This window comes from Sinohyriopsis cumingii, chromosome 1 (assembly GCF_028554795.1).
Source record: "Sinohyriopsis cumingii isolate HCF-2022 chromosome 1, ASM2855479v2, whole genome shotgun sequence".
NCBI classification, from domain to species: Eukaryota; Metazoa; Mollusca; class Bivalvia; order Unionida; family Unionidae; genus Sinohyriopsis; species Sinohyriopsis cumingii.
The window spans coordinates 150,242,128-150,269,013 of record NC_142961.1 but is presented as its reverse complement, the minus strand read 5'-3'; the positions used below and the strand labels follow the sequence as shown (position 1 = coordinate 150,269,013).

General features: G+C 33.4%; 1 protein-coding gene across 1 annotated transcript; it reads left to right on the top strand.

Annotated features, from left to right (window-relative positions):
- Positions 1–72: 72 nt before the first annotated feature.
- On the top strand, positions 73–25,442 carry LOC149808145 (protein FAM161A-like). The gene is made up of 5 exons (XM_089973844.1): positions 73–1,823; positions 6,134–6,209; positions 10,737–10,898; positions 14,900–14,999; positions 16,146–25,442. The coding sequence occupies exons 1-5, from the start codon at positions 74–76 to the stop codon at positions 16,350–16,352; spliced, it is 2,295 nt and encodes a 764-aa protein (XP_089829970.1). The 5' UTR covers position 73; the 3' UTR covers positions 16,353–25,442.
- Positions 25,443–26,886: the final 1,444 nt, after the last annotated feature.

Here is a 26,886-nt window from a genome sequence, read left to right as displayed (position 1 = left end):
CATGTTTTGAATATTTAGTCCAATCAAGTACCTTACCATCTTAAGCCCTGTACTAGCATAGTTTCTGTCAAACATGGCAACAATGGCAACAGCCCATAGTTTGTCAGTTTTGACGAACAGTTCTGTGAAGCCACCAGTAAATCCGAAAACAGGATGTGCCACATTAGTGCACGAGAGGTCTCCTCAATTTAGCGTTAGACTTTCAGATGAATACTATTGTGCACAAGCAGACGAAGATGAAAGAAATGAGAATAATGAACAGGCTGCTGGGATGGACAAGGACATATTTGCAGTCAACGTTGATGAGATTACAAAACAACTTAGCAACTTGTCAGATGAAGAATTTTATCACAAACTTACTGAGCTCAAAGAGAAGCATATGAAGACATTGGAAATTTGCGAACAGCTTTACAGAGAAAAACATGGCCGTGCCCCCATTACTAGTCGTTCTTTTTTTGAGTCGGGTCGTTTTGCTTCCACTATGAACGGTCATAGGGAATCAGGTGATATTATTCAACAAATGAGCGCCCTGGGTTCTCGAGAGATATCCCAGTCCCCGGTAAATATTGTTCAAGATAAAATGGGTAACCCAACATTTGCTTCAGAGATATTGGGTCGTACACCAAAGCCTCTGACCGGAAAGCCGCCCATTCCACAAGCAATGAAATCTGCAGGATTGCCATCAATGCGGGTTCGGCCAAGTTCTGCCCCGGTGCATAGATCACAAGATGATCGTCTAACCCTTGATGAAAATTTGCTGCAGACAGTGATTGGAGCTCATAGGTCTTGGGAGGAAAGTGATCATGAAGATAATATACCAGATGAGACCAGCATGTCAGAACCAATCCGTTCTCGGGAACTGTCTGCAGCATTGTCACGCATAGAGGATATGTGGGAACAATTTTCAATAGAAGATTATGCCCCAAGAGAGAGAAGGGCATCGTCAGCATCAATGGTACAAAGAGAAAGAGAAAAAGATACAAGATTGGAAATGGAATGGAAACATAGAATAACTGTGCCCAAACCTTTCAAGATGACTTTAAGGGAAGCCACTAAAGAGAAAAAGAAAACAAGGACTCAGTTACAGTTTGAGAAAGAAATGTTGGAAAAAAAGATAGTTGAGGAAGAGGAATGTCAGAAGAAATTTAAAGCTGCACCCGTTCCTGCTCATGTCTATCTTCCACTACATCAGGAAATTATGGAGAAAAAGGAAGAGAGAAGGAGATATGTTAAACAGTACTGTGCAGAGCTCTTGAAATCTCAGGAAAAGCCCTTCAGTTTTTTAAAAAGAGATTACGACAGGAAAAAGCATGAAGCAGTGCATGAATGTTCTGATAATGTAATTGCTAAAAATAAAACTGAGAAACAAACTTTCAAAGCTAACCCAGTACCTAAACATATTTTTGATAAATCAATAGATGACAAGATGTTAGAAGAGGAGGAATATCGACAGATTAGAGTGAAAATGCGTGCCGAAGAATTACTTCGCTCAGCTTCTTTACCACCCAACATGGCAGCAAGACAAAATGCCACAGAGCAAAAGCTGAAAGAAAAGGCAATGAAAGGAAAGAAAAAAAGTCGACACAGGCCAAAAATCAATAATGAAGTTCCAGATTATGATGCTTTATATAGGCAATTTCAGAAAGAACTGATGAGGCGAAAACATGAAAAAGAAGCAACTGTTACCGAGCCCTTTAATCTATACACAAACAGAATTCCTTCCAAGAAAGACAAGGTGATTTTGGACATGATGAAAGATGAGGAAAAACTGACTGAAAACAGATGGCCATTCAAAACTCCACGAGCTAAACCTTCCAATATAGGTAAAATTATTATGTTTAAGTACCTGTAACCACATTCTATATGTTCATTATTCTCAGGTAGATAATACATTGATGAATGTTTCCAAGACTTGTTCATTGTGTCATAGTAAATAATAACATTTTTGGAAAGCTCCTACAGTCAGTTCATATACCCTAAGATGTTAAATCCAAGACTTTTAGGAGTCAGTGTTGATGGTTGATATTAATTGTGTGAGGATATACAATACCGTAGTGCCTCGGATAGTAAAGCACATAGCTGCTATTGAATTAAACTCATATGTTGGCGCATAATTCAGTGCAGACTGGTCGATGTGGATTGTTTTGAATCATCAGGGAAAAACAGGACAGATCCTGATCTGCATGCGCATTATGCATCACTATTTATGTCACACTAGCATGAGCTGATTATACCATGGAACTACAGTATTAATTAATATGGAGCTTTCTGCAATATTCATCCAGAGAGACACATCAATCAACTGACAGTAACACAGTTAAATAGGGTAGCTAGCATATTACTATCACATAGTGTTGTTCAACACTTGGCCTAGAGGAATAATTAACAGTAATTAGCATGGGAGGGAAACAGAAACGATGTGGCAATCAGCAAAGCTGAGGAAGACTCAAAACTCTTGTTTTTGATAGATTCTACATCAATAATATGCACATTGTGAGCATGCCCTGCATCATCTTGCATAATTTATGGAATATTTTGCATAAGTGGGAGCACTGTTTTAAATGGGAGAAATTATGAAGCTGTCTTGATAATATATTGCAGTAGGATGCCTGCCACACACAAACTCCATTATGTCAACACAGATATCAGAGTGTTGAAAGAGCTATCCACACAATATATGCTATAAACTACACTGCTTTTCTACACATAATTAATATTGAATCACCTCAGATCTAAACTCTTGCTATGCCAGAACCTGCTAAAGATCACTTTTTGGGGGGCAGTCCCAAATTTCTTTGTAACCTCATTTTTTTATACCATTAAACTGAAACCCCTTTGCTCAGAAAATCAAAACAAATTCTCAGTACAAAATTTAAAATTGATGCTGGGTCAGATTATCCAGGGTTAGCAAATACTGTAGTTGGATTATCAGTGAGTGAATGACCTAGATATGTCTCAAGGTTTTTGTAGTTAACTTGAAAATTATATCGGACATATGTGCATACACAAGTTATGCCTGACATTAGGCAAATCCGGAATCTTTACACCTTAAAGAAGGGCCAACTTTTAGGTAAATTGTTAATAACTAAATGCTTATAGATAAGCCAGTTACAGTTCACTGTAATAGTTCCCTTCTTCATAGATTGATAATTTGTCCTTGTTATCTTTATATCTGTTGGATTCTGACATTTTAAATACATAAAAAAATTATGCAAACCTTTGCAAAATTTGACTCTTACTTACTGCTACAGATTTCAGTCCTAGAAATATGAACTGGTATTTTCTAATTCTAGCTACTTTTTATCATATGTATTTCTTTATTATAAGGATCAGTCACAACAACCATTAGAACTGATTCTGTTTTAAAAAAAAAAAGAATTTCAGCACTCATTAGTGCTGTCTTTGAAACCTAATGCTATTTATAAAGCAGTTTTTGCAAAATTAGGGAGACGAAAGCAAATTGTCAAGCATTTGTAGGAGCCAGGAACTTGACTTATGGGGATAAAGAGAAATCCCATTGATTGTGGATATGAAAGCAGCTATAATTATACCATATTTATATTTGTACAAAGAGATATTATCTGTTTTAATACTGATATTGGTTTGTGGTTGGTAGAATATAGGACAAGATGCCATTATATGACATCTTCAAGAGAATATGACTAAAAACATATTGCTGCTTTTTATGCATACTGATCTGAAACATGTTTCTTTTTATGATGATGGTAGTAAAGTGTTTCCTTATACAGTAAGATGTCTTTGCATGTGTCTGTCTGAAGGACACTTTTCTTTACTAAATAAATTTGTCAAAGAGTCTATGTCAAAGATTTGATATTCACAACCTGCTTAAAATATTTCAGTTCTATATGCTAACCAAAGTGACCTGGTTTAACTTCTCACTGGAATATTTAGACAGGGGCCTAATCTTTTTAAGGCCTAGCTTTTGCTGAGCATGAATCTCAGATGTTTGACATGAAGAATGTATCACATAATTCATAACATAGATATTACCTGAATATCACTGAACCTATTTCTCAAATGGAATAGGCTCTAATTTTATATTCTTATGAAAAGTCAGAATATCATTCACATTTATGTAGCTATTAATGTACAGTGTGTGAAGTTTTTGTATGCCTGACATTTTCCTGAGCATATTTTGCAATGATCCTGTCTATCTGTCCATTGCTTTGTCTATCCAGCTGTCTTTCAGTTGATATTGCCTTTTCAGCATGATAACTTCTGTTCTACAATATCTGCATTCACCAAACTTTACAGGTTGGATTTTCTTGACAAAATGAAAGAACTTTGTAAATTTTGGAGACAAAGGATCAATCCTCAAGACCAGTGTGACTGACAGAAGAAAAATTGTTTCTTTATAATAACATTAAATCTACTTCACACATTTAGATGAAATTTAGTGCATGGCTTTTACTTGTGGTAAGAAAGAAGCCTATTGATTTGGTAGTCAAAACATGAAAGGTTATGGTAACTAAAGTGAAAGAAGAAAGATGGTTTGTTCACAAAACATCGGTTCTCAATCATGAACCATAACCAGCATTGCACCATCATCAGGCTGTCAAGGGGACATTTATTATACCTCGGTCCCCCTACAGGGTTCATTTTAGGCTCTGCCATATATTTTCATCTTTGGCAAATGAAAGTTTCCTCTATGTTGCCCATATGTGCATAAAAAGGATCCCAAAAGTAAAGATATTTTGAATAAACAAGAAAAATGTAAAGATATTTGTAACCCCTTTGTTTTGTTTTTTTTACATGACCCCACTTTTTGACCATTGGTCCCACAGTTTATTTCTGGAATGAATAAAAATGTACCTGTAATGATGTGATATGGAGATTTGTTAAATTTGAGGGTACTCTGACATTTTGGGGTGGGATGATGTCTTCTAAACTTGCTCAGAGTGCATTTTTGCTTACTAAAGTTTGTAGATTACTTACATGTTAGTCAGAATAGAAGATTCTTGGTTTGGGGGGCAGAAGGTCAAAGGTCAAGGTCACTAACTGAAAGAAGAAAAATGGTTTTGCTTAAGAACTTCACTTTCTAAAGTATGGACCGTGATCATTGGTTTGTATTAGTGCATTGTGGCATTGCCATTCAAGTTGGTTATTTAGTGTTGAGGCAGTTGAGTAAGGTACCTTGCCCAAGGGCACACCCTGGCAGTTGATTCCAGCTGGTACAGTGGTATGATTTGAACCCTCACCCTTTCAGCCTTAAGTCCAGGATGATAACCACTGAGCCACTGTAGCTCACTCCCCAAGGCTTGGGGGGGGGGGCTTGGTTTTCTCAGAAAAATGTCTCATGATGTCAAGTTAGTTATAAATTAAAATGATGCTGATATGACCTCTAATAAGACTGCCAAAATGGCCATCTTGAAATTTTTTTATCATTACTTTTAGATCAAATGTGCTTTCATCAAAAGACTTCTTAAGATATCTTGTTCATGCTAAATAGAAATGGTGACAATCTTATAACAAAAAAGCCCACAATGTCATCCATCTTGAAAATGTTATCTTTGCTTCACCAGAATGAAAAGTCATATCAACATGGGGTTTCCACCAGATGACTATTTATGATGCATTGTTTGTCATAAATGAAAATATTGCCAAAGTTGATATCCAATATGTGCTCCGTAGCTGCTAATTTTGAAAATCTTGTTATCACAGAAGAATATCAAAGATGGTTTCAGCACTATTTAAAAGAAAGAAATGGTCTTGACTTGAATTCCTGGAGCTTTTTGTTCAGCCATTAGAGTGACAGGCCTTTCAAGGGGCTCTTGTGCTTTGTATGCTGAGGTATTACTGTGGCAAAGCAAGCCTCATATTTAACAAGTTTCTTTGTTGCCAGAAGGACTAATAGCTTGAAAAATTTACTAGTCCTACTGTATCTTCACTAATTATTCTTCAGGTTAGCTGACTGGCAATAACTGAAACTTAACCAACAATTGGACTAGCAAACTGCTGCTAATTTTGAGCCATGCAAATTGCATACTTGTAAATCACTTGAATAAACTGTTCAAGAATACTTCACATGTGATACTAGACAGTACTTGTTCTAAGCAAGACAATGTGTACAGTTCCATACTTCACAATCATATAAGTTTATTCCTTTTTACAGGACATATGTCTCTATCACTGGATTCCATTCCGTCCAAATTAACAAAGAGTGCCACACTTAGATCAAGTCGGGTCAAGTAAGTATTGCTACTTTTGGCATGATTTCCTTTTCACATCAAACATGGAGAAGATATTAAGCATTAATTTTGGTCAGCAAATGTAAAAACATCCTTTATGTCCAGAGAGTTTTTGAATCTGTTTGCATATAAATGAAAAGTGAACTTGAATTTATAAATTGCAGGAACATAGGACTAATATATATTCATCTGTGCAATCAGATAGTGTCAACAGTTTTTGATGGATAGTTGTATTTGGTAGGCTTTTCAACCCATCTGACAAGTGTGCATATTTTTCCACAGTGAGGCTGTCCTTATTCTGACACAGTTATCTCCCTTTTGACTTATGGCAGTAATAGGACTCACAGTACTAATTCAGCTCCCTTAGTAAACCTTTGAAAACACCATGAGAATAAAAAATAGAATAACTTTAAATTTCTGAATTCTCGGGATGAAATCTATATTTATCAGTATAGACACATCCTTGATGACAGCTCCAGTACAGAGAAAACCATATGACAGGCAGCATTATCTGGATCAACTTGTGTTTGAAACACATGCTTTCAATTCCACGCCAATGAGCCAGATGCATATATTAGTAATTAGTTTTCCAAACTCGAGTATGAAAAAGTACTGAAATTCCATCAATAAAACAATGTCTCATTTCTTTTACTTACAGCTAGGATAAGCTCTGAAAAACTTATTTTTCTTAAAATCTTACTTTCATTATCAACCAATGCTGGCCAGCCCAACCCATATATACTCTATTTTATGTTCACCCATTTCTAGACTGGTTCCCATCATTCTCTGTGATAATAGTACCATGAGTATTGAGATAATATTGTGCAGACCTTGAGTGTATAACCATTTGCTCAGTTTTAGTGAAAATTTGTTTTGTAATTTGCTAGATTTGTTTTACTATAGCATGAAGATGTGTGCATTTGTCCCTTGTGAGGCTTTGACAGTATCTGAAAAAGTTGTCCTATTTTGGACTGTAACAGACTTCTTTATGTATATCTTGTTTGTATAACTTGCCTTTAGTTTTTGAGGGATTGTTGTGATGGTATGTTGAATTTTAATTTAAACTATTACATTCAAATGTTTGTATTGTTCTACCATGAGACTCTGATTACAAGAGTTGTATCTCCTTTTTTATTTATATCTTGGGTGTACAACTAGTCTCTCAGGTTTTGATGTAATATTTTGTATTATTGCTACTATTGCATGAAAATATGCATTTCATCAACAGTAAGGTTTCATTGATTTTCCTCTCTAGGTACATGTATGTTACTTGTTCATCTTGGAGTATAAATGAAATGTTGACCGTTATGTGTTGAATATCTAGTCTTTCAGTTTTGAAAAATTATTTTGATTTCTGGTGGAATGGAATGAAGAATGGAAGATTTAACCATAGGTTAATAGACACTGGTTCTCTGGACATTTCATCCATGCAAATGTAGTATCACAGGGTTCCTATTTCCATGACCTTCAGTTTCTGATTTTGGGATCACATCTTTAAAACTGATTTTACAGTTTTTTGTATCCTGGCCTCCCAGACTTTCAAGAAATTTGGCATGTTGGATTTCTGTTTTCAAAATCTTGTGCAGGGCATTTGTCCTTGATCTGTATTTATATGACCCTGTTTGGAAAACAGTGCAAATAGCCAGACATCTTTAAACATTTTAGCCTCATGGACTATAAAGGTTTTTAAAAAAATAAGAATCACTGAAGAAAAACAGGTTAGGGATGAAGGTTTTCTGCTTCAAGGAAACATTGAGGTAGACATTCCACAGTAATGCTCTAATAATTTTTGTAAAGTTATCTCACTTATTTGGTGTAAATTAATAAGTGACTCCTGTGTGAATCTTGTGTGTGCAACTGAATCTCAGTTTTTTATGGATTGTTTTGATCGCTTACCACTTTTTCACAATTACATGGAGAGGTACATTTCATTAAACACTTAGGCTTTGATTCATTTAGCAATAGTTATGTCCGCTGTTTTAACTTCTAACAGCTAAGTCTTGTCCAGTGTGCAACATTTCTCAGTTTTTTTATTTGGAATATTTAGATTTTTCTAAGCTTGTCCACAATCACATAAACATGATATTGTTACAAATTGAGGAACAGGTGCTTGTTTCTTCAGAGAGGTATGTCTGTCTTTTTCCTTGCACCGTAATGGACTGTTTTTGAAAGTCTTGAGGTTATGGCTTGTTACTTTGTCTTTTAGAGATTGTTTTTTTGTATCTGGTAGTCTTTTTATGATGATAAAGATACACACCTCTATTTACACTGAGAGTTTGAGGATCTTTCTTAAAATTGATGTGGCAGCAAAGGACACTGGTTATGTTAGTGACAACTTCATGTCTTAATGGAACAAGTAAAGGTTCGTTGCATCATAGTAACTTTACTTACCATAAAATAACATGTACATCTAGTCTGTTACTTAATGTGCGGTTGGAATGAATATTTTGAATCTTAAAACTCTACCCATTCTTGAATCACAGAGTACACCACTCCCTCAATAACTCATGCCCTGATGATACCCCAAAAATGTATCCCTATTTGTTGAACTTGAAGAAAATTGCGATCAAAATTGGTAACAGAAACTTTGATATATCGCTTGTTGTATCATCGGAAACAGTAGATAGGACCTGGAAATTTTGATCATCATTATGAAATATCAAATGAAAATGTCGCTTACGCTGATTGGAGGCAGTACTTTAATAAATAAATACAAATTAAATAATAATTTTTAAAAATTGAAATTTGTGTTCTAGTTCTATCTTTTAGTTCTATTTAAGTGTAATCATCATAAATGCAATGTGTAATTAAATATAAAATGTGTCAATCTACCGTAACAGCTATATCAACGAGTGTTTCTCTGAGAACCTAATTAAGTGCCAGCCGTGTTTTGATAACTGACTTGTGGAAGTATTTGTTATATTGTTGCACTGAATTAAAAGATAGCCTCCTTTGTATTATCACATTAATTGTGTCTTTTGAATCAAATAAAGGAGGTGAAATAAAAGAAAAGTTAAAAGACAGGAAAATCCTACCAACTTAAAGTCTAGCGGCCCCAGTCGTATGTCAGTGAAGTCACTTCATTTGATCAATCGAACACTGTTATAAATGTTATTGTGTATGTAATATAAACTACCTTAAATTAACCGACTCTTTCGTAACTGTGATCAAAGATAACAAGGCAGCCAAGCGAAATGAATACATTGTAAAATAAAGAGCTTGATTTTACAGATACAGACCATTGTGGGCAAGCGAGTTTCAGAGAATTCTTGAACTGGCACTTAGAGATATCCCCAAGGATGATAAGAAGTTTCATTATTACTTCCAATGAAATCACAACATAAATATTGTACTAACTGAACAATATAAAAATTGAGTTTCGATGTAGATGATTGTCTCACGAAACAAATGTCACATGTTTTTGAAAAAAGGAATCTTGTTTGGTGGTGTATCAACATTTAGTCTAGTTCCCTGCTCTGTGGACTCCCGATTTACCAGGATACTGTTAAACACCACTACAGGAACCAGGCTAATTAAGAAAACAATTTTTTTCCCGCATATACGTGATGGTTGTTGAAACCAGTTGGAATGATCTTTCACATGGACATTTTGAAAATAAATGTTATTTAAACAGAATAACAAAAAACTTATTATTGACATGATTGTAAAATGAGGATTCAGTCATTAAACAGCCCAGTTCCCTAATGCCACAGCCTCCTCGCCCCTCCGGTCTTTGTAGGTCCCTCGTTAACTCACGCCCTTGCTTATAGTGCGGTCTATGTTTGTGGACCCCATTGTGTGTGAGTTACCGAGGGAGAGGTGTACGTATACTATTGCACAGTGGTGAGAACACACAGCATATAAAATCAATATAACACACAACATACAAAATCACTGTAACACACTATTATAAAATCAATGTAGCATACAGTATATAAAATCAATGAAATACACAGCTTATGAAATCAGTGTAATACAGCATATAAAATAATTGTAACACACAGCATTTAAAATTAAAATGTGTGTGTGTGTGATTTGGATTTTTAGTGTAGCTTTGACAATTTTAGTCATATCGCTATGATTTCTGCAGTGTGGCAGTTTAGAGTGATGTCCAGCACTGGGGCTGTAACTGTATTGCTTTTTGTTAAGCTTACAATCAAAATGCATATTATATGTTGAAAAGCAACCAGGTGGTAAATAAATGTTTTACTTGATCCCTACAGAAAGCAGAATATTTTCAATTTTTAATGGAAAAATGGAAAATGTGTATTGAGAGTTCTTATGATTTTATTCCACCGCACGTAGAACATGGTAAATTAACAATATGCTAACTAGTCCTTTAAATGCCAAGTCACATTGCAGATATGTTATTTAGTCAGTATCATATTTTTTAATCAATGCAAAGTCACATTGCAGATATGTTATTTAGTCAGTATCATGTTTTTTAATCAATGCAAAGTCACATTGCAGATATGTTATTTAGTCAGTATTGTTGTCATTTAATCAATCCAATTATTGCCGTCTTAGAGAAAAGAGGAATGAGCTGACTAAGCAAGAGAGAGAAGAGATAGAAGAAGAAAGACGACGTAGAATTAAGCAGATGAAAATGAGACGTTATATCCAAGAGAGAACATTGGACTCCACGCCAAGACACATAGAGACTCCAGAGGAAAAAAAGAGGAAAATAAGGTAATTATTCAATTACTCCAGAATAATTAGGGCAAAATATTAAATACATGTTTTTGTTGCCACATTTGTTTTAATTCGTGCTGAAATAAATATTTGATTTTACAGTTTTGATATTTGTTACCCATTTCCAGTTAATATTCATATGCTGCAATTATTAATTAATTATTATCATTAATGCCAATTTGGGTTGAATCAGAAGACATAAAGCCAGAATTTCTACACGATATGGTAAATAATTACCAACGTGATTATTATGTAGACTTTAAAAAACACTTAAAAGAGATATTGTTTGCTGAAATTTTCCCCCATTCATTACCATGGTAGACACCATTATTGTCTCTACATAATTAGTGATAGCTAATGAAAACAGTATATGGGAAAATTATCTGACGGATATTCTGAAAGCTATTTTCCTACTTGGTAAAACATATAGTATGTCTAAGCCTAGCCCCACTTTTAGAAAACATCATATTTTGAGTATGTACTTATCTACGTAACCTAAAGTTTTATATCTCCATACAATTTGATAACCAGCACATTCAAAACTAGGCCATTTAGAGAATTTTTGTATTAATTTCCAAATGATGGCATGTCCAAAATTCAGTATGTAGTCAAGGTTAAAAGTTTTATGAAAGCTAGTCCTGATAAGATGAGCTTTTCCAAGTCAGTTGATTGATAGAGTTTGTATTGTGTCTTTTTCTGTCATGGGAATTCAATTCAGAGTGTTCCTAGATAGCACTGCATAGTTTCTCTACAGCTGCTGTCAGGTCACCAGTTTTGCAGGACTACAGTAAGAGCATATGTATATTTGAATACCAATTTCCAGTTAGAATATTCACCAAAAAGTATTCTTGTTTGAAAATTCAGATATTCATTTTAGCACTAATTTTGCTTATAGAAACACATGTATGACATCAGGAAGTAGGCACCACTCTTTAGAAATATTGACATTTCACAGGAAAGCCAAACAGTATAATAATTACACTAAGCATCAGATTTGGTAAATGTTATACTAGTTTCAGATTCGTATGAAGCCTTGTTTATATGGACATTGAGAGACATGATTTTTGTTACACATCTGCCATTTGGAAAAGTTTTTTATGTTTTGACCCAATCCATCCTTGTCTGTCTGTCTTATCTGTTGATTGACTTTTCATTATCTGCACAGTAGCTTAAGTTGTCCATCTTCTTCAGTTACCAAACTTTGTGGATGGTTTGTACATGGGGAAAGAAAGAACCCTGTTACCTTTCAAAAAGGTCAGATCACTGTGACTAAAAGAAGAAAAATGGTTTCTGCACAATAACATTAAATCTAGATCACATATTTAAAATTGGTTAAAATGATTTAAAAATCCCAGATGAAAATTAATATATTTATTGATTTTTTGAAACAAATTATAATGTTTCCATCTCATAACTCATTTGTGGCAAGTTTGTGCTTGGGGTATAACTACATACCACAAGAGTTTACAGGTAGCTTTTTCTTCAGGTAAGTAAGAAACCTGTTCATTTTAGTTTGGTCAAGGTCACTGTGACTCAAAGAAGAAAAATCGTTTCTGCAAAATTACATCTTTTCTGCATCACATATTTAGACCAAAACGTTGTATATAGCGTTTATCTGAAATAAGGAGTAAGCCTGCCACTTTTGTGGTCAAAGGATTAAAAGCGATGGTCATTGTGACAGTAAGAAGCAAAATCATTTCTTATAAATAATATTAGTTTTAAATCCTATACCTAGACCAGACTTTGGATATCTTGCACTTGAGGCTTGGAAGTAGCCTGTTGATTTGTGAATCAAAAGGTCAGAGACATAGGTCATTGTGACTGCAAGAAGAAATAAGGTTTCTGAACAATTACATTAATTTGAATTCACATACATGTATATGTATCAACTGTGTGAATAGCTTGTACTTGGGGTAAGAAAGAAGCTATCAGTCTTGGAGTGAAAAGGTCACAGGTCAAGGTGACTGCGACTCTAAGAAGAGAAATGGTTTCCACACATTGGCATTAGTTCTGTATCACATCACATACTTGGAACAAACTTTGGAGCACTTGTACCTAAGGTAAGGAATATGTTTGTCAGTGTGGAGATAAAAATGTCAATTATAGTCACTTTAACTCAAAGAAAAAAATGGTTTCTACACAAAATTTAAGTTCTCAGCCATATACTCATCACCAAAGTATGTGGATAACTTGCACATTGAGTAAGAAGCAAACAGTTGATTTGCAGGACAAATATCAAAGGTCACTGTAACTAACGGAAGTAAAATGTTTTATTGCATAATAACTTTTTTTCTTGAAAGATGTACCTAGACCAAAGTTTGTATAGGGATTGCTATTAAATCATGGATAAGGCCTATTGATTTTGGCATCAAAAGGTCAAAGGTCAGTTAATTTTTTATGGTTCAAACAAAATATAGGTTTTGCAGAATAACTTTTATTATGAAGCAAGTTCCTTGACCAAAGTTTATGATGTTATGATGGCTTTCACTTAGGGTCATGAAGAAATCTATTGATTATGGGGTCTAGAAGTCAGAGGTCACAGTCATGGTAAGTCTAATAAGAAAATAATGGTTTCTGCATAGTAAGTTTAGTTCCAGTTCACATCCCTTTACCAGATGTCCAGCTTGTCAATTTCCACTGGTTAGTAATATCCAGAATCAGCCATGGAGACATAGAGGACTGTTAAATATGGAGTGGGGATATTGTGTGGTGTTTGTGGTAATCATGTCTTGATAAATATCTGGATGAATGATAATTACAGCAGGAAGTTCAGTAGAGTGCTGATTATTATGAAGGATTTGGATCCGTAAATAACTACATTATACTGAGGTCTGTAAATACCTACATTATACTGAGGTCTGTAAATGCCTACATTATAATGAGGTATAGTAGCAATCAAAATTATGTTTGTACATTTGCCTTATTCGATCCAAAGAGGATGCTAAATGTAGGAACACATGCATTTCAGTTTAACAGTTGATGGTATATTTCCTTTCCACAAGAAGATCAAGTTGATATATATTTATGTATATTTGATTTATATTATATACTAACTTTTGTCCATGATTGTATATTGTGAAATGAATGTTTCCATAGCATTTGAGTTGAGGTCAGTCTTTTTTACAATTAGAATAGGTTTTTTCATTGGGTTGCTTCAATTTCTTGTATGACGGGTCAAGTGAAAATGTGTATAAATAAGGATTTGATAAATAATTCATTCCTGTTTTAGACAAGTGTGTGGGAATCCAATTATGATCCGAGTTTACAGTTGTGTTGCTGAAATCATACAATTCAAGAGGAATTATTTATTATTTAAAATATTCATTGGAATTACTACTCATTGACTTCTTGATTAATGCATTATTGTGAACTCATTGAAAGACATTGTGGATTGGATTATTGTGCTATCAGGACATTCAAGACTATTAGAATTAATTCAGGGCATTGTATATTTTTGGACCTTTAATTTAACTCATAATATTGTAAGTATCTTTTGAATTTTCATTTTGTATTGCAGGGAAAAAAATTTGCTTGTTGATTTTACTTAAATTGTTTGTTTCATTTTCTTTTTGTTTAATTTTGTTAACACTTAGAGTTGTAACAATATTTACATTAAAGCATTAACTTTCTAACCTGCTGGGCGTCAGACCAGCAACTGTTAAAATAGCATAGTTCTTTTAAGTTAACAGGTTCACAGGATAGTTATGAAAGTTACTGTTTTCAAGCTGCTAGGAAGGCAGCTGTTAGAAACTCTTCCCGAAAGCAAATGTGGCTGCTGATTCACTGCCTGCAGTTGGGTGGACCTTAGAGTTGTAGTGGAAAGTGTCTTGCTCTGTGATACAGCTGTCAAAGTGGGGGCCATTTAGCCTGTCATCCTTTGTTAAAGTCGTTCATACTTGAGCCTCTTTATCGCTAGGCTAAATGAGGAAGAAATTAGTTTGCTGTGATGATAACAATGTTTAGTTTTAAGTTCTGACTGTTTATCATCTATTTTGCAGGGAAGCAGAACGGGCTCGAATAGAAGAATATGAGAAAGAATTACGAGAGATGAAGGAGAGAATCAGCAAGAGGCCACTCCTTTTTGAACAAGAGTCTCAGGTTTGTACCGTAGACCCAGTTATGTTTACCAAAGTTGTTATTTAAACTCAGCCTAGCACGACAACTGCCAGTCAACTATCACATAACAGAAATTTCAAAAGCCAGCTGACCAGTCTTGGTGTTTACCTAGTGTAAGGGATTGGTAAAGGAATCCAGTGAGTCACCACTCTAAGCACCCAGTTTAGTGTTCACCAAATGTGTGAAATTGGTCATGGAGCCCATTAGTTCATAATCTAATCATCCAGCTTTCCATTTCCCTGATGTATGGGATTGGTCAGGCAGTACATTGGATGACCAATCTTAGCAACCAGCTTTTTGTTTACCTGATGAATGGGATTGGTCAAAGAACCCATGGAACACCAATCTAATCACCCAGCTTGGTGTTTGCTGAATGTATAGAATTGGTCAAGAAGCCCATTGGGTCACCAATCTAATCACCCATCATGGTGCTTACCAAGTGTATAGAATTGGTCAAGCCCATTGGGACACCAATCTAATCACCCAGCTTGGTGTTTACCAGATGTATAGAATTGGTCAAGAAGCCCATTGGGTCACCAATCTAATCACCCAGCTTGGTGTTTATCAAATGTATGAGATTAGACAAGGAGCATAGTGAGTCACCTTTTGAACTGTACTGTATGAGATACATTTTTTTAAATCGGTATCCCAGACACAATTTCATGACAATATCACTGCGTATTTATAAGCTCTTCATTAGTCATCATGACTTTTCTAAATGCAAAATATCCGTTTTAATAAAATAGCTATACTAATTTGTTGGAAGAGAATTTTCCTTGAATCTGAGAGGTTAGTTTATTTAATTTCAAGCCCACAATGCACAGTTTGCTATAATTTTGTGATCCGTCATATGTAAAAAAACTTAACCATTTGATAGGATTAGAATATTATTGACAGGTTTAGAAAAGTGTTGACTTTGTGTGCACATTGAAGGCTCTTGTTTCATGTTTTTGCTCATTGCTTGATGGGCCACAGTAGAATTAGAGTTAAAGATGAAATTTCCTATTAAACGTTTTAAGAAAACTTTCCAAAACACTTAAACAATCTGGTTTGATGGCTTTAGCTTCTTCTAACTTAAAGTTGATTCTGAAAAAATGCTTTAATAATATTTTTACATGTCTTTTACAGACAAATGCCAAGAAGGCAGCTGAGAAGAAATTTAATGCCACACTGCGGAGTGTTGGTCTGGATGAGGAATTTATTCGACATGGGTCAAAAACAGGCAGTGTGAAGGACGATGATGATAGATATGAAGATGATTTTGAAGATACCTACATCAAAAACCAGGCAGACTCACCCCGGGAAAGAGCTATGTCCCCATTAGAAGAGAACTAGGTCTTAGTGACTTTATTAGACATTAAATTATAACTATAGTTCTCCACTGACTTTAACATATGGCTAGCTGTTGCAGAATCTGGTATATTACATACACTGATGGACTTGGACTATTTGTGGTAGTCTCATATAGACATTATACACCAAACTAGACACTGATAGACTTAAACTAGTTGTAATAGTCTCATAGAGACATTGTACACCAAATTAGACACTGATAGACTTAGACTAGTTGTAATAGTCTCATACAGACATTGTACAATACCAAACTAGACACTGATAGACTTAGACTAGTTGTAATAGTCTCATACAGACATTGTACAATACCAAACTAGACACTGATAGACTTAAACTAGTTGTAATAGTCTCATACAGACATTGTACAATACCAAACTAGACACTGATAGACTTAGACCAGTTGTAATAGTCTCATACAGACATTGTACAATACCAAACTAGACACTGATAGACTTAAACTAGTTGTAATAGTCTCATACAGACATTGTACAATACCAAACTAGACACTGATAGACTTAGACTAGTTGTAATAGTCTCATATAGACATTGTACAATACTAAAACAGACACCTTCACTGTTGACATAGATAAAAGTGCATGTATTTTCACATTCTGTAGATAAGTGGATGGAACAAAAAGATGACAGAATCTTTGAAATTAATTGTGGCACTTATGTGTATCTATTTTGAAATTTAACATGGGCTAAAATGCAGATTTTCTTTTGAAATTGAATGCAGTCAGGGGAAAACATTCTTTTTCAGTTTTACATTCAGTTTGCTTTCTTTTGTATAGTACACTTTTTTTGGTCAAATAGTAGTTATGCAGATGGGAAATTCTGTTTATAGCATCAATAAAAACATTTTATAATACTTAAACCATGACAGAAAAATTGACCGAATGACATGACCCAAATTTATTGAGGTTGGACTTCCATGATGTCCTAGGATGATGGAAATTCCAACATTTGAGATTGTCCTTTATGTTTCATGGAGTTGTACAGAAAATATTGTATTTTAAATTTGAATGTAGTTTTCATATTAACTAATTTAAAGCGTTTGTAAAGCAAATATAGATACGCCAATTGTGTCAGTTTATTTCAAATTTTTGAGATTGCTTGATTTCTTGCAAAATGATTGCAACAGTTTAAGTATATATATATCAATTGTTATTTTTTTTAACCTTCAGTTGATAATGTCTTTTGTATCATTTTCTAGTTACATTCACTGATAATATGTTTAGATAAACAGTAGCAACTAGTTTCTTTATGATTTATTTATAATTACTTTTTTTTTTTACATAATTAATTTATCATGTTTAATTAGAATATCTTACATGTAAAATTAATTTATAAATGGAAGTTGTTGTTTCTTTCTTCCCAAAACAGCTGTTAGAGGGCATATTTAGGTTTAGAAAGTCAACCTTGTAACAAAACTTGGTAAAAGTTGACTGTGTTATTTCATCCAAATTCCTCAGAGGGGCCGAAGGCAAGTGTTTCTCTTAAAGGTCACCAGCCATACTCCAACATTTTCCTGTTTATATCAGATTTGCATTACATGATTAAAAATAGTTATACTTGCACAAAAAGAACAAAAAAATTATCAAGTGTAAAGAAGAAATAATAATTTAATTACTCGAAATAGAAGTGTACAATGCTGTTACTTCCCCTTAGTTACAATTTCCCACCTATAGAGGACGCCAACCAGAAATGACATACATTTATTCATACAAGACAAAGTACATGCTTCTTGTTGTCGAAAAATAAAACACTATAAACTATGGATGGGGAATATTTAGATGAAACTAATGAAAACTAATTTACTGTTCAGCCATATATCGGTATGCATGCAGGATGCACTAGATTGTGTCGCTTTCAAAACTGTTCCATTGTTTCAGTTTATTTTGAAAATTCCTGTTAATACAGGTAAAAAGAATCAATGCTGGCTTCCATGTGTCAACAGACTTTATATTAAAAAAAAGATGAAATAAACCGGCACACTTAAAGAATCCACCAACTTCAGAAGAAAAAATCGGCACACTAAAAAGATACCAAAGTCAAGTTTCCGGGGTTGGTTTGCATTGTAATAAAATGACCTATGTATTTGGTATCCTGTCGGTAAGTTTAAACAATGAGTTTATTGCTCCATGCCAGTTGTGTTTATCACCCGGGCTTCTATTTGTTTGCCATATGTAATCATAATTGATGTTTGCAGGGCAAATAGTATACACAATAATAACTTGCTTTAATAATACTTTTGTAACCCATGCTAGCAAAAATATTATCATTTGCACTCACATTGAATGCATTTTAAAATAATTATTTTTTTTATTTGAGAGATACCGACTTACAGTTAACCTGGATACTATTTGCGAGATACCGCCTTATAGTTAACCTGGATACAATACAATCTGGGTCAGTTTGCAATAAGTAACTTATCATGTGTAAATGGCAGGTGCCTTCAAGCAATCAGGTGATACTTTCGTCTCATTTGCGATTTTGTTATTTGACATAAATGATATACACTACACTAAGGATGCATACTCAAGCCAGCATCCGCTACATATACGGAGTTTGTGGATATATATTTTTTTAAAATAATTTTCACATGATGAAAAATGAAGGAATATATGATAACTGTGCAAGGTTAATTTCTTTCATTTTATTTTCAAACAAGTGTATGTTTATCAATTTATTTTGTACTGGTGGGGGGGGGCACAAATTTAAACACAAAATTATTTCTTTTCTAATTTGTACGGAATAATGGAGCAAATATTATTGACGATATTGACCACTAATGACAAGCTTTCAATTTACATGCGCACACACTAAGACAACTTGAAAAATAAAAAAATAAAAAATTAACTGGTAAGAGCTTCATATTGCAGCAACTAAATACTGACAAAATGCTCAACATTATTCTCTCTCTCTCTCTCTCTCTCTCTCTCTCATGTTTAATCTAGTATGTATTGTCTGCAGCTGTGTTACAATGTGAAGCCTAAAATTAGGTATATTTGTTATAATATCTCTTGTACACTACCCTTAGCAAAATGTATACATATTATGTAGAATATTATCTGTTACGTATTTTTATTTTATAAATGATTATTGATAATTTGACTGGAAGATTTAAATTGAGAATGTTGTTGTGCAGATGCATATATCTTTTAGCATAAAAAATATATATAAATATTTTAATTAGAACAAGCAAGATGGCAGTTTGTGTTTTCTCTCATAAATATGTATGTTACGAAGTATGATTATTTTCTTTCAAAGAATATCAAAATAGTTTGTTTAAATTTAGTTTTTTTTTTCCTCCTAATACCTATCTTACATAGCATCGACTTTTTTGTTGAAGAAAAAGAAAGTCCAGACTATCGTTAAGTTTGGCCGAATTGTATTTCGAGTTGGACCAAATTGTCTTTGGGCCAAATTCACTATAATCCAGCATAAATGATACAACTTTCCCATCCCTCCCCTATTCGATCCCACAGATTAAATTTTTTCTGGTAAACATGGTTTTTCAGAAAATGAAAGAACGCTTTTTTCCCATCATCACTCTTTTGGTTACATCCATATGCAACACAGTGCACCATATTTGCTGTAAAAAGCATGATCGTACGCTATATCACATAGACATTTACATAGGGAAATTAAGCACATGAATGGTTAGGTTGAATAGAAGGGATAAATGTATGTCATATCCAGTTTTACACGCAGAAACTACCGATTGTTTACGGAGATTGCTGAATCATTTTTTCATTTTATAAAGCAGAGTTTTAAGTCTAATTAAACATTTTTGTGGTGTGCATACATAACCAATGAATTTTGTTTATAACTATAATAATATCACACGTTTGTACAATATAGGTGGCCAGTGACCTTTAAATAACCTTCCCATTCCTAACAGTTCCAAGCCCCCTTTTTACCATCCTGAAGGTGATTTACACAGCACCCTTCAGTAGAAAAGTAATTCTATTAAGTTACATTCCACACTGATACATTTTTTGATGAAATAGTTTTATATTCTGTCCTGTTATTTATGAAGTAGGTGTAATATGCATTTAGTATGTATTTGATATCAGAACGTGCAAGAATATCTCATTCATTTTCATCACTGTTAGACTTAATAAAATAGCATAAGATTTGCAAGATCATGGATTACTATATTGTGCTGAAGAATATACGTAGAATGAACAATGAATTCTTGAACATATCTTTGAATGTTACAGCTAGTCTGTGTATACCATGTTTGTTTTTCATTAGAAATTACAGACAGTTGACAATTTTGATAAGAATGATGACATGGGAATGCTGATATTCTCAAGATGACAGGAACATAATGATATTTAGTTTACTTTGTATTCATTCATTTAAAAAATTTGTAATATCTACCATGCATAGGTATATCTTTTATTTACATTTTGCAGATTCCTTCTTTAAAAGGCTTTTTTTATTTCATATGCATTTTTATTTAAATGTTTGTATATTTTGATATCTAGAAGTTATAGAATATATAAAGATCTGACCATAATATGCTATTTAGCAAACAAAAATATAGAGTATACAAAAGACATGAACATAAAATAAAAGGTTATAAAAGAAATAAACATATAGAAGCATAAAAAAATGAATATAGATATAGAAGTATAAAAAAGCAATGAATATAAATATAGAATATAAATATAGAATTATAAAAAAGACATGTATAGTCCAGCATATTCTTTAAGGTACATCATATATTTTTTATTTGCTACATAAAAGTTGCTATTTAAAAATAGTGGAATTGTAACCTTTTTATAGACATAGCTTTCTGTAGCAAGAAGCAAACATTTCTGATATTACAACTCGCCTTACATTAGACATACACACTTGTTAGATAATGTTGACATTACTTAATGTGCTTTTTGCCATAGAGTGCTATCTACAGAATTGTCCAGCTTGTTAGCACATAATTGTTACAGGAGAAGTGTGTGATATGAGATCTGTCATAAGCTTTATTATAAGCAATATGAAAAAATGTGTAGGGGACTATATTTAAGGTTTTCCTAAGTTAACAATCTTTTATTTGGCTTATAAAGAGGATTTGCGCTTCATGGAAACATTTTTGTGGAGCAAGAGTATTTAAAATTCACGTGTTGTCCTTGGTATATGTTAAGATGGAATACTGTAAAGCTAAATAAATAATAGTGCCAATTTTCTTCACAGCAGTTAATATAAAGGCAAGCTTTTGTTCATATATATTGTATAGTACTATGACTGCAGACCTTGTCCCAGAAAGCTTTTTTAATTGTAGTGCCAATTCTTTTGTGTACATAGCATTTCACATTATTACAGTGAAGATTCTTTATTACATACTTGTATGCAATGTTTTCTGTTAGAACATTTAACTTTAATTTCCCAGCCATATTCCTAATTATTTTATATTCCAAGGCTTTGCTATTATGTTGCAACATTTAATTTGTTATAGCATTTGATTTGAGTGGTCCACCTGAGAAAATTAACTTAACTATAATGTTTTTTTATCACCTGACATGCTGAAGTCAGATAATCAATGGCAGTCATTTAAATAACAAATGCATAACAGCAAAGACACTGGGTAACAAAAGCATGACAATCACATGTGATTTGTAATCAGTAAATAAGAATGGTCTAACATACATGACAGGAAATAAAGGTGTGATAATCGTGCCTCATTCATAATCGGTACTTTAGAATCACAGGTTGCTGGTTCAATGCAGTTAAAGAAAAAAAATGTTTCTGCTTTGTACTTTTTCTTTACTAAATAATTTAGGAATATCCTTGAGATATCATTATATACCAGTTTTCTTGATTGAGTACAGCTTGAAGTAAATCTTTCTTGTGCTCATTTCGAATTCTGACTGTTGTGAAAATGACAAAAAATCGCCAGGCAAAAAAATAAAAGGTCTATTTAGGCACAAAGCTACAAATGAAAATTTGAAGAAGTCAGAGTACCAATATGCTCTAATGCAAAGATAACTTGTGAGCCTCGACAAAAAAATTGAATGTGAAATAAATGTACTATTCATAATCAGTGTGATTATTCATGCATGGTGTGATGTTACCACAGATTTTGTGTTGCAGACTTTTCTGTTAATGGTGGACTTAGTGAACAAACCAGTGTCATTACCAGTGTAATAGAAGCTGATCTACTTTGGTCTGGTAACAAGGATTTGATTGTGACACTGTCAAACCTGTGATACCTACAAATCATATGTAAATTTGTTGTGCCTTGAAGATATTGTTTGCAAAATTAGTAATCACAAGGAAACAGCTGAGTTATTAAACAAAAAGATGATTTCAGATAAAAGTGATTTTATGCTTCACCAACTGGTACATGTACATGTTGACACTTTCATTTGATGGTAAAACTTATTGGTTTATCATTTTTCTTAATGATAATATGACTTTACACAGATGTATTTTGTTTGAAAATTTTATTACCATTACATACGAATTCTGACATTAATCATACCAGTATAAATTATTTACTATGTGTATATCCAATGTCATTGATATTGACAAATACATAAACATTTTGAAAAAAAGCCATGTATATGGATATAACATTTCACAGTTAAAGCACTGTAAAAATGACAGTCCCATGTGAAACACTTTAAAAATCTTTATTGTATTATTATGGCTCTATTATGATTCCCTTCTCATGAATATACATGCTCGAAAAATGCAGCACCAAACTGAGGGCCAACCTCAAAATACAAGCACATGAAACCAAAGCATATTTTTTAGGATTATATGAATGATTAAGAATTCAAGATTGAGTATACACTCCATTATGTATAAGAAAATCTTTAATATTTAATTACTTTTGAATATGTAAAATGGGTATCATTAACGATGCTAAATGTCAAAGTGTTTAGCGTGAGTCACTATTTTCTGGTTTATCTTAATTTGAATATACATAATAATCACAGTAACATATTTTCTCAAGGACCGAATCATTACATACAGAGAATGAACAGTATAAACTATGTCATTTTTTTTCCCTGAATTACCGATGTTTATGTAATTGTGTAAGGTAAACACTCTTCTGCAGGGTTTTATTAAAAAGAGGGATAACATTTAAAATACAGTTTAAAGCATTTCTGTACACAAATGTGCTTAAATTGTTACCATTCTATACACAAATGTGCTTAAATTGTTACCATTCTGTACACAAATGCACTTAAATTGTTACCATTTTATACACAAATGTGCTTAAATTGTTACCATTCTATACACAAATGCGCTTAAATTGTTACCATTCTATACACAAATGCGCTTAAATTGTTACCATTCTGTACACAAATGTGCTTAAATTGTTACCATTCTGTACACAAATGTGCTTAAATTGTTACCATTCTGTACACAAATGTGCTTAAATTGTTACCATTCTATACACAAATGTGCTTAAATTGTTACCATTCTATACACAAATGTGTTTAAATTGTTACCATTCTATACGCAAATGTGTTTAAATTGTTACCCTTCTATACACAAATGTGCTTAAATTGTTACCCTTCTATACACAGATGTGCTTAAATTGTTACCATTTGATAGATCTATCCATTAGTTTGTTCACTGAGAAAATGCCAGCTGGATTTATTTACAGTCTTGAACATTTGTAAGCAACATTTAGATATGTATCATCAGCAATGAAGCTGTTATGATGGATGAGTAAAGGATGAATATGTAAAAGGTGTGGCACAATAACACACTTAGTGTTTAGGTTGATTGCTTATTTCCTATTTCAAGGAGGGATTACCTGTATAGCATCATACCATATATACTCACCTATAAGTCAAGGCAAACTGCTAACAACAAAAGCTCTTGATGTACCATAGCGTAATGCTCCTGCAGATCAGGGTCTCTCTTGTTTGTTCTACTGATTACTCCTAACAAACAGCACAGACCCTGACATATTATGTGATGGCAGGTCTGGGTCTGTGCATTTTGCAGTTGACTTAACTTATAAGCAAGTAAAATTGTATATATAGAAGTTTTACACTTTCCACATAAAACAACTATTTAAAGCAGGTAATTTATGCATAGTCGGTATTTATTTTTGTAATACAGTAACAATCTTTAGTCTTAAGTTTTCTTTACATTTTGAATCAGCATATTTCTAGATATGGTACTGCAAATTTTGACTCGGCATATTTCTAGATATGGTACTGCAAATTTTGACTCAGCTAAGAACTTGTAAAATAGCTGACAGAGTATTTTGCTGTAAAACATCCAGTGAAATATTTCATTTTGTGTGTTAGTGTTGAATCAAATCATAGGATATAATGTAGAATGTAACAGAATTTTCTTCCATGTTTTTTCACTTATATCAGTGCCTAGAGGTAAATTGTAACCCTTAAGTCATCAATTGAAAGGTTGAGGCTTTTTGTTATGTACAATCCACAATCTGTGATACTTGTAAAGTTGATAACTTTTTATGATATTTCAGATAATGAAGTACCTGCCATAGCTAAACACTAGTTAAATATTATAATTTTTCACTCTCATGACAACATGGCTCATTTCTTTAGCCTACTTTTAAAAAAAAAAAAGAGATCTAGAACTGGCTACGTCTAAGAATGCAATGAATTGGAAACTTATTTGCATATTTTACATGTAGGTTATACATAGATCAGAAAATAATTCACATCTGATTTAAAACTTGCTTTCGATTTCATTCTTTGATCAAAATGTTAGAATTCCATTTTTTACTTTAAATTATTTTTAATGTCCAGGGCCAAGGCCAAAAGGTTCTGAAACATGAGACAGAAGAATAAAAAAGTTTCAAACTTATGGCATATTTTGATACATTCTGTAAATAATGCAGTATGTGTGAAATTTTAACAAATCAGATTGAACACAAATGTACGGACAGATTACAGTGCAGTGTAATTTTGGTAAGATTATGTTTCTGTTACTTCAGATGGTGGCAGGTACTCTTCTGTGATAAATAACAGAAGTTAAAATGTCACATTTTGTTGTTAACTGGGCATTTAAATCCAAATGTCTTTTAGTTTTGGATGAAGTAGTTTAATAAAGATTTTAGATGAACATGCAGTCTACTTTTTGATTGCCTCATTTATATTTTGGCTCAAAACTGATATGGCATTAATGTTTTTTTTTATTCACTAATGCTATTTTTAAATAGCTGAATGAATGTCAGACATGCTTGAAAATAGCATATCATCCAGTGGTTACATTATCTTGAGTTCTTTCACTGTTGGTTCAGCATCAACTCTTGCTTCCTGTTTTCATTCAGTATTGCTTGCTTTTGATGGCTTAATGAATGGGCAGAGAATATTGTCCTTCAGGACACATAACACTTTATTTTGCTAGATGGGCAAGGAATGTTATTGGTAATCAATAAGACAAAAGTTCAAAGATTATTCATAAATCCAGAAAAAATTACCAGGTATATCAGTATTTGTAAACATTAGATTTTGTCACACTAGCAACCTTGATAAATTAGTTACAGATTTCTTTTCTTGGATGTTGACCAAGGACTATAGTGATTTGATAAAGAGGACCAAAATGTTTGGCAAACTATGTTTTATGACCTTCAAGCTAGAAAAACTGTTTATTGTCCTCTCTCACTACAGTTTCATTCATGAGTGCAATGAGGCTAGCTTTATAGACTCCATCCGAAAATATAAAATGCTCTACAACTCATATAAAGTGACGGCACATGCAGTTCTCATCATTAGCACAAAAGACAATATATTTCCACAATGCTAGCCAGTTGGGCTTGAGAGAATCACACACCTAGATTGTACAAACTCGGGTTTTCCCAGTCATAAACACTCCACATTGTTATAAAGATATTTGTCACTGGTTACACCAAATTTATTGGCTGTGCAGGTGTGCTAGGCATGATGATCTAGTCAGATCATCAAGGCATAGGAATTCTACTGGACATAGCATATGCTGTCTTATACAGCTCCAAGCAATATTAACCATCTTCAGAAATCCATTCAATCTAGCTTGAATTTACAAACAATAGAGTGTTTACTAACTTCATATTGTACCTAATCTGTACTATCTGATATCTTCTCAACAGATGTAGTGAGGCAGTGTACATTAGTTGGACTGGAAGAATTTATGTGTATAACAGCAAATTAAATGTTGATATTCCAGCTTGATTACAGTTCTGATATGAAACAGGAGTGTTATTGCCTGCATATTTTTCTTACCAAGTTCATGGTTCACACAACCTTGAAAAATCCTTCAATTTAAGGGGTTATATGGAGAAGATTATCCAGAAAAAGTTCTTGATTTTCATGAACTGTATCACTGTACCAGTGGAAAGCGAAATTGACACAATCCTTGATAATTAGAACAGCCAAATACATCCCATCAAGGTTTTGTTTGTACGTGCAATCAGTCCACAAGAGATACAAGTCCTGTCATAATGAGAGGTACAGATTGCATTCAAATATTTTACTATGCGTTGTGTACAGTTTGCAGGGTTAGTGCATGAAGAAAAATTGGTTTCACA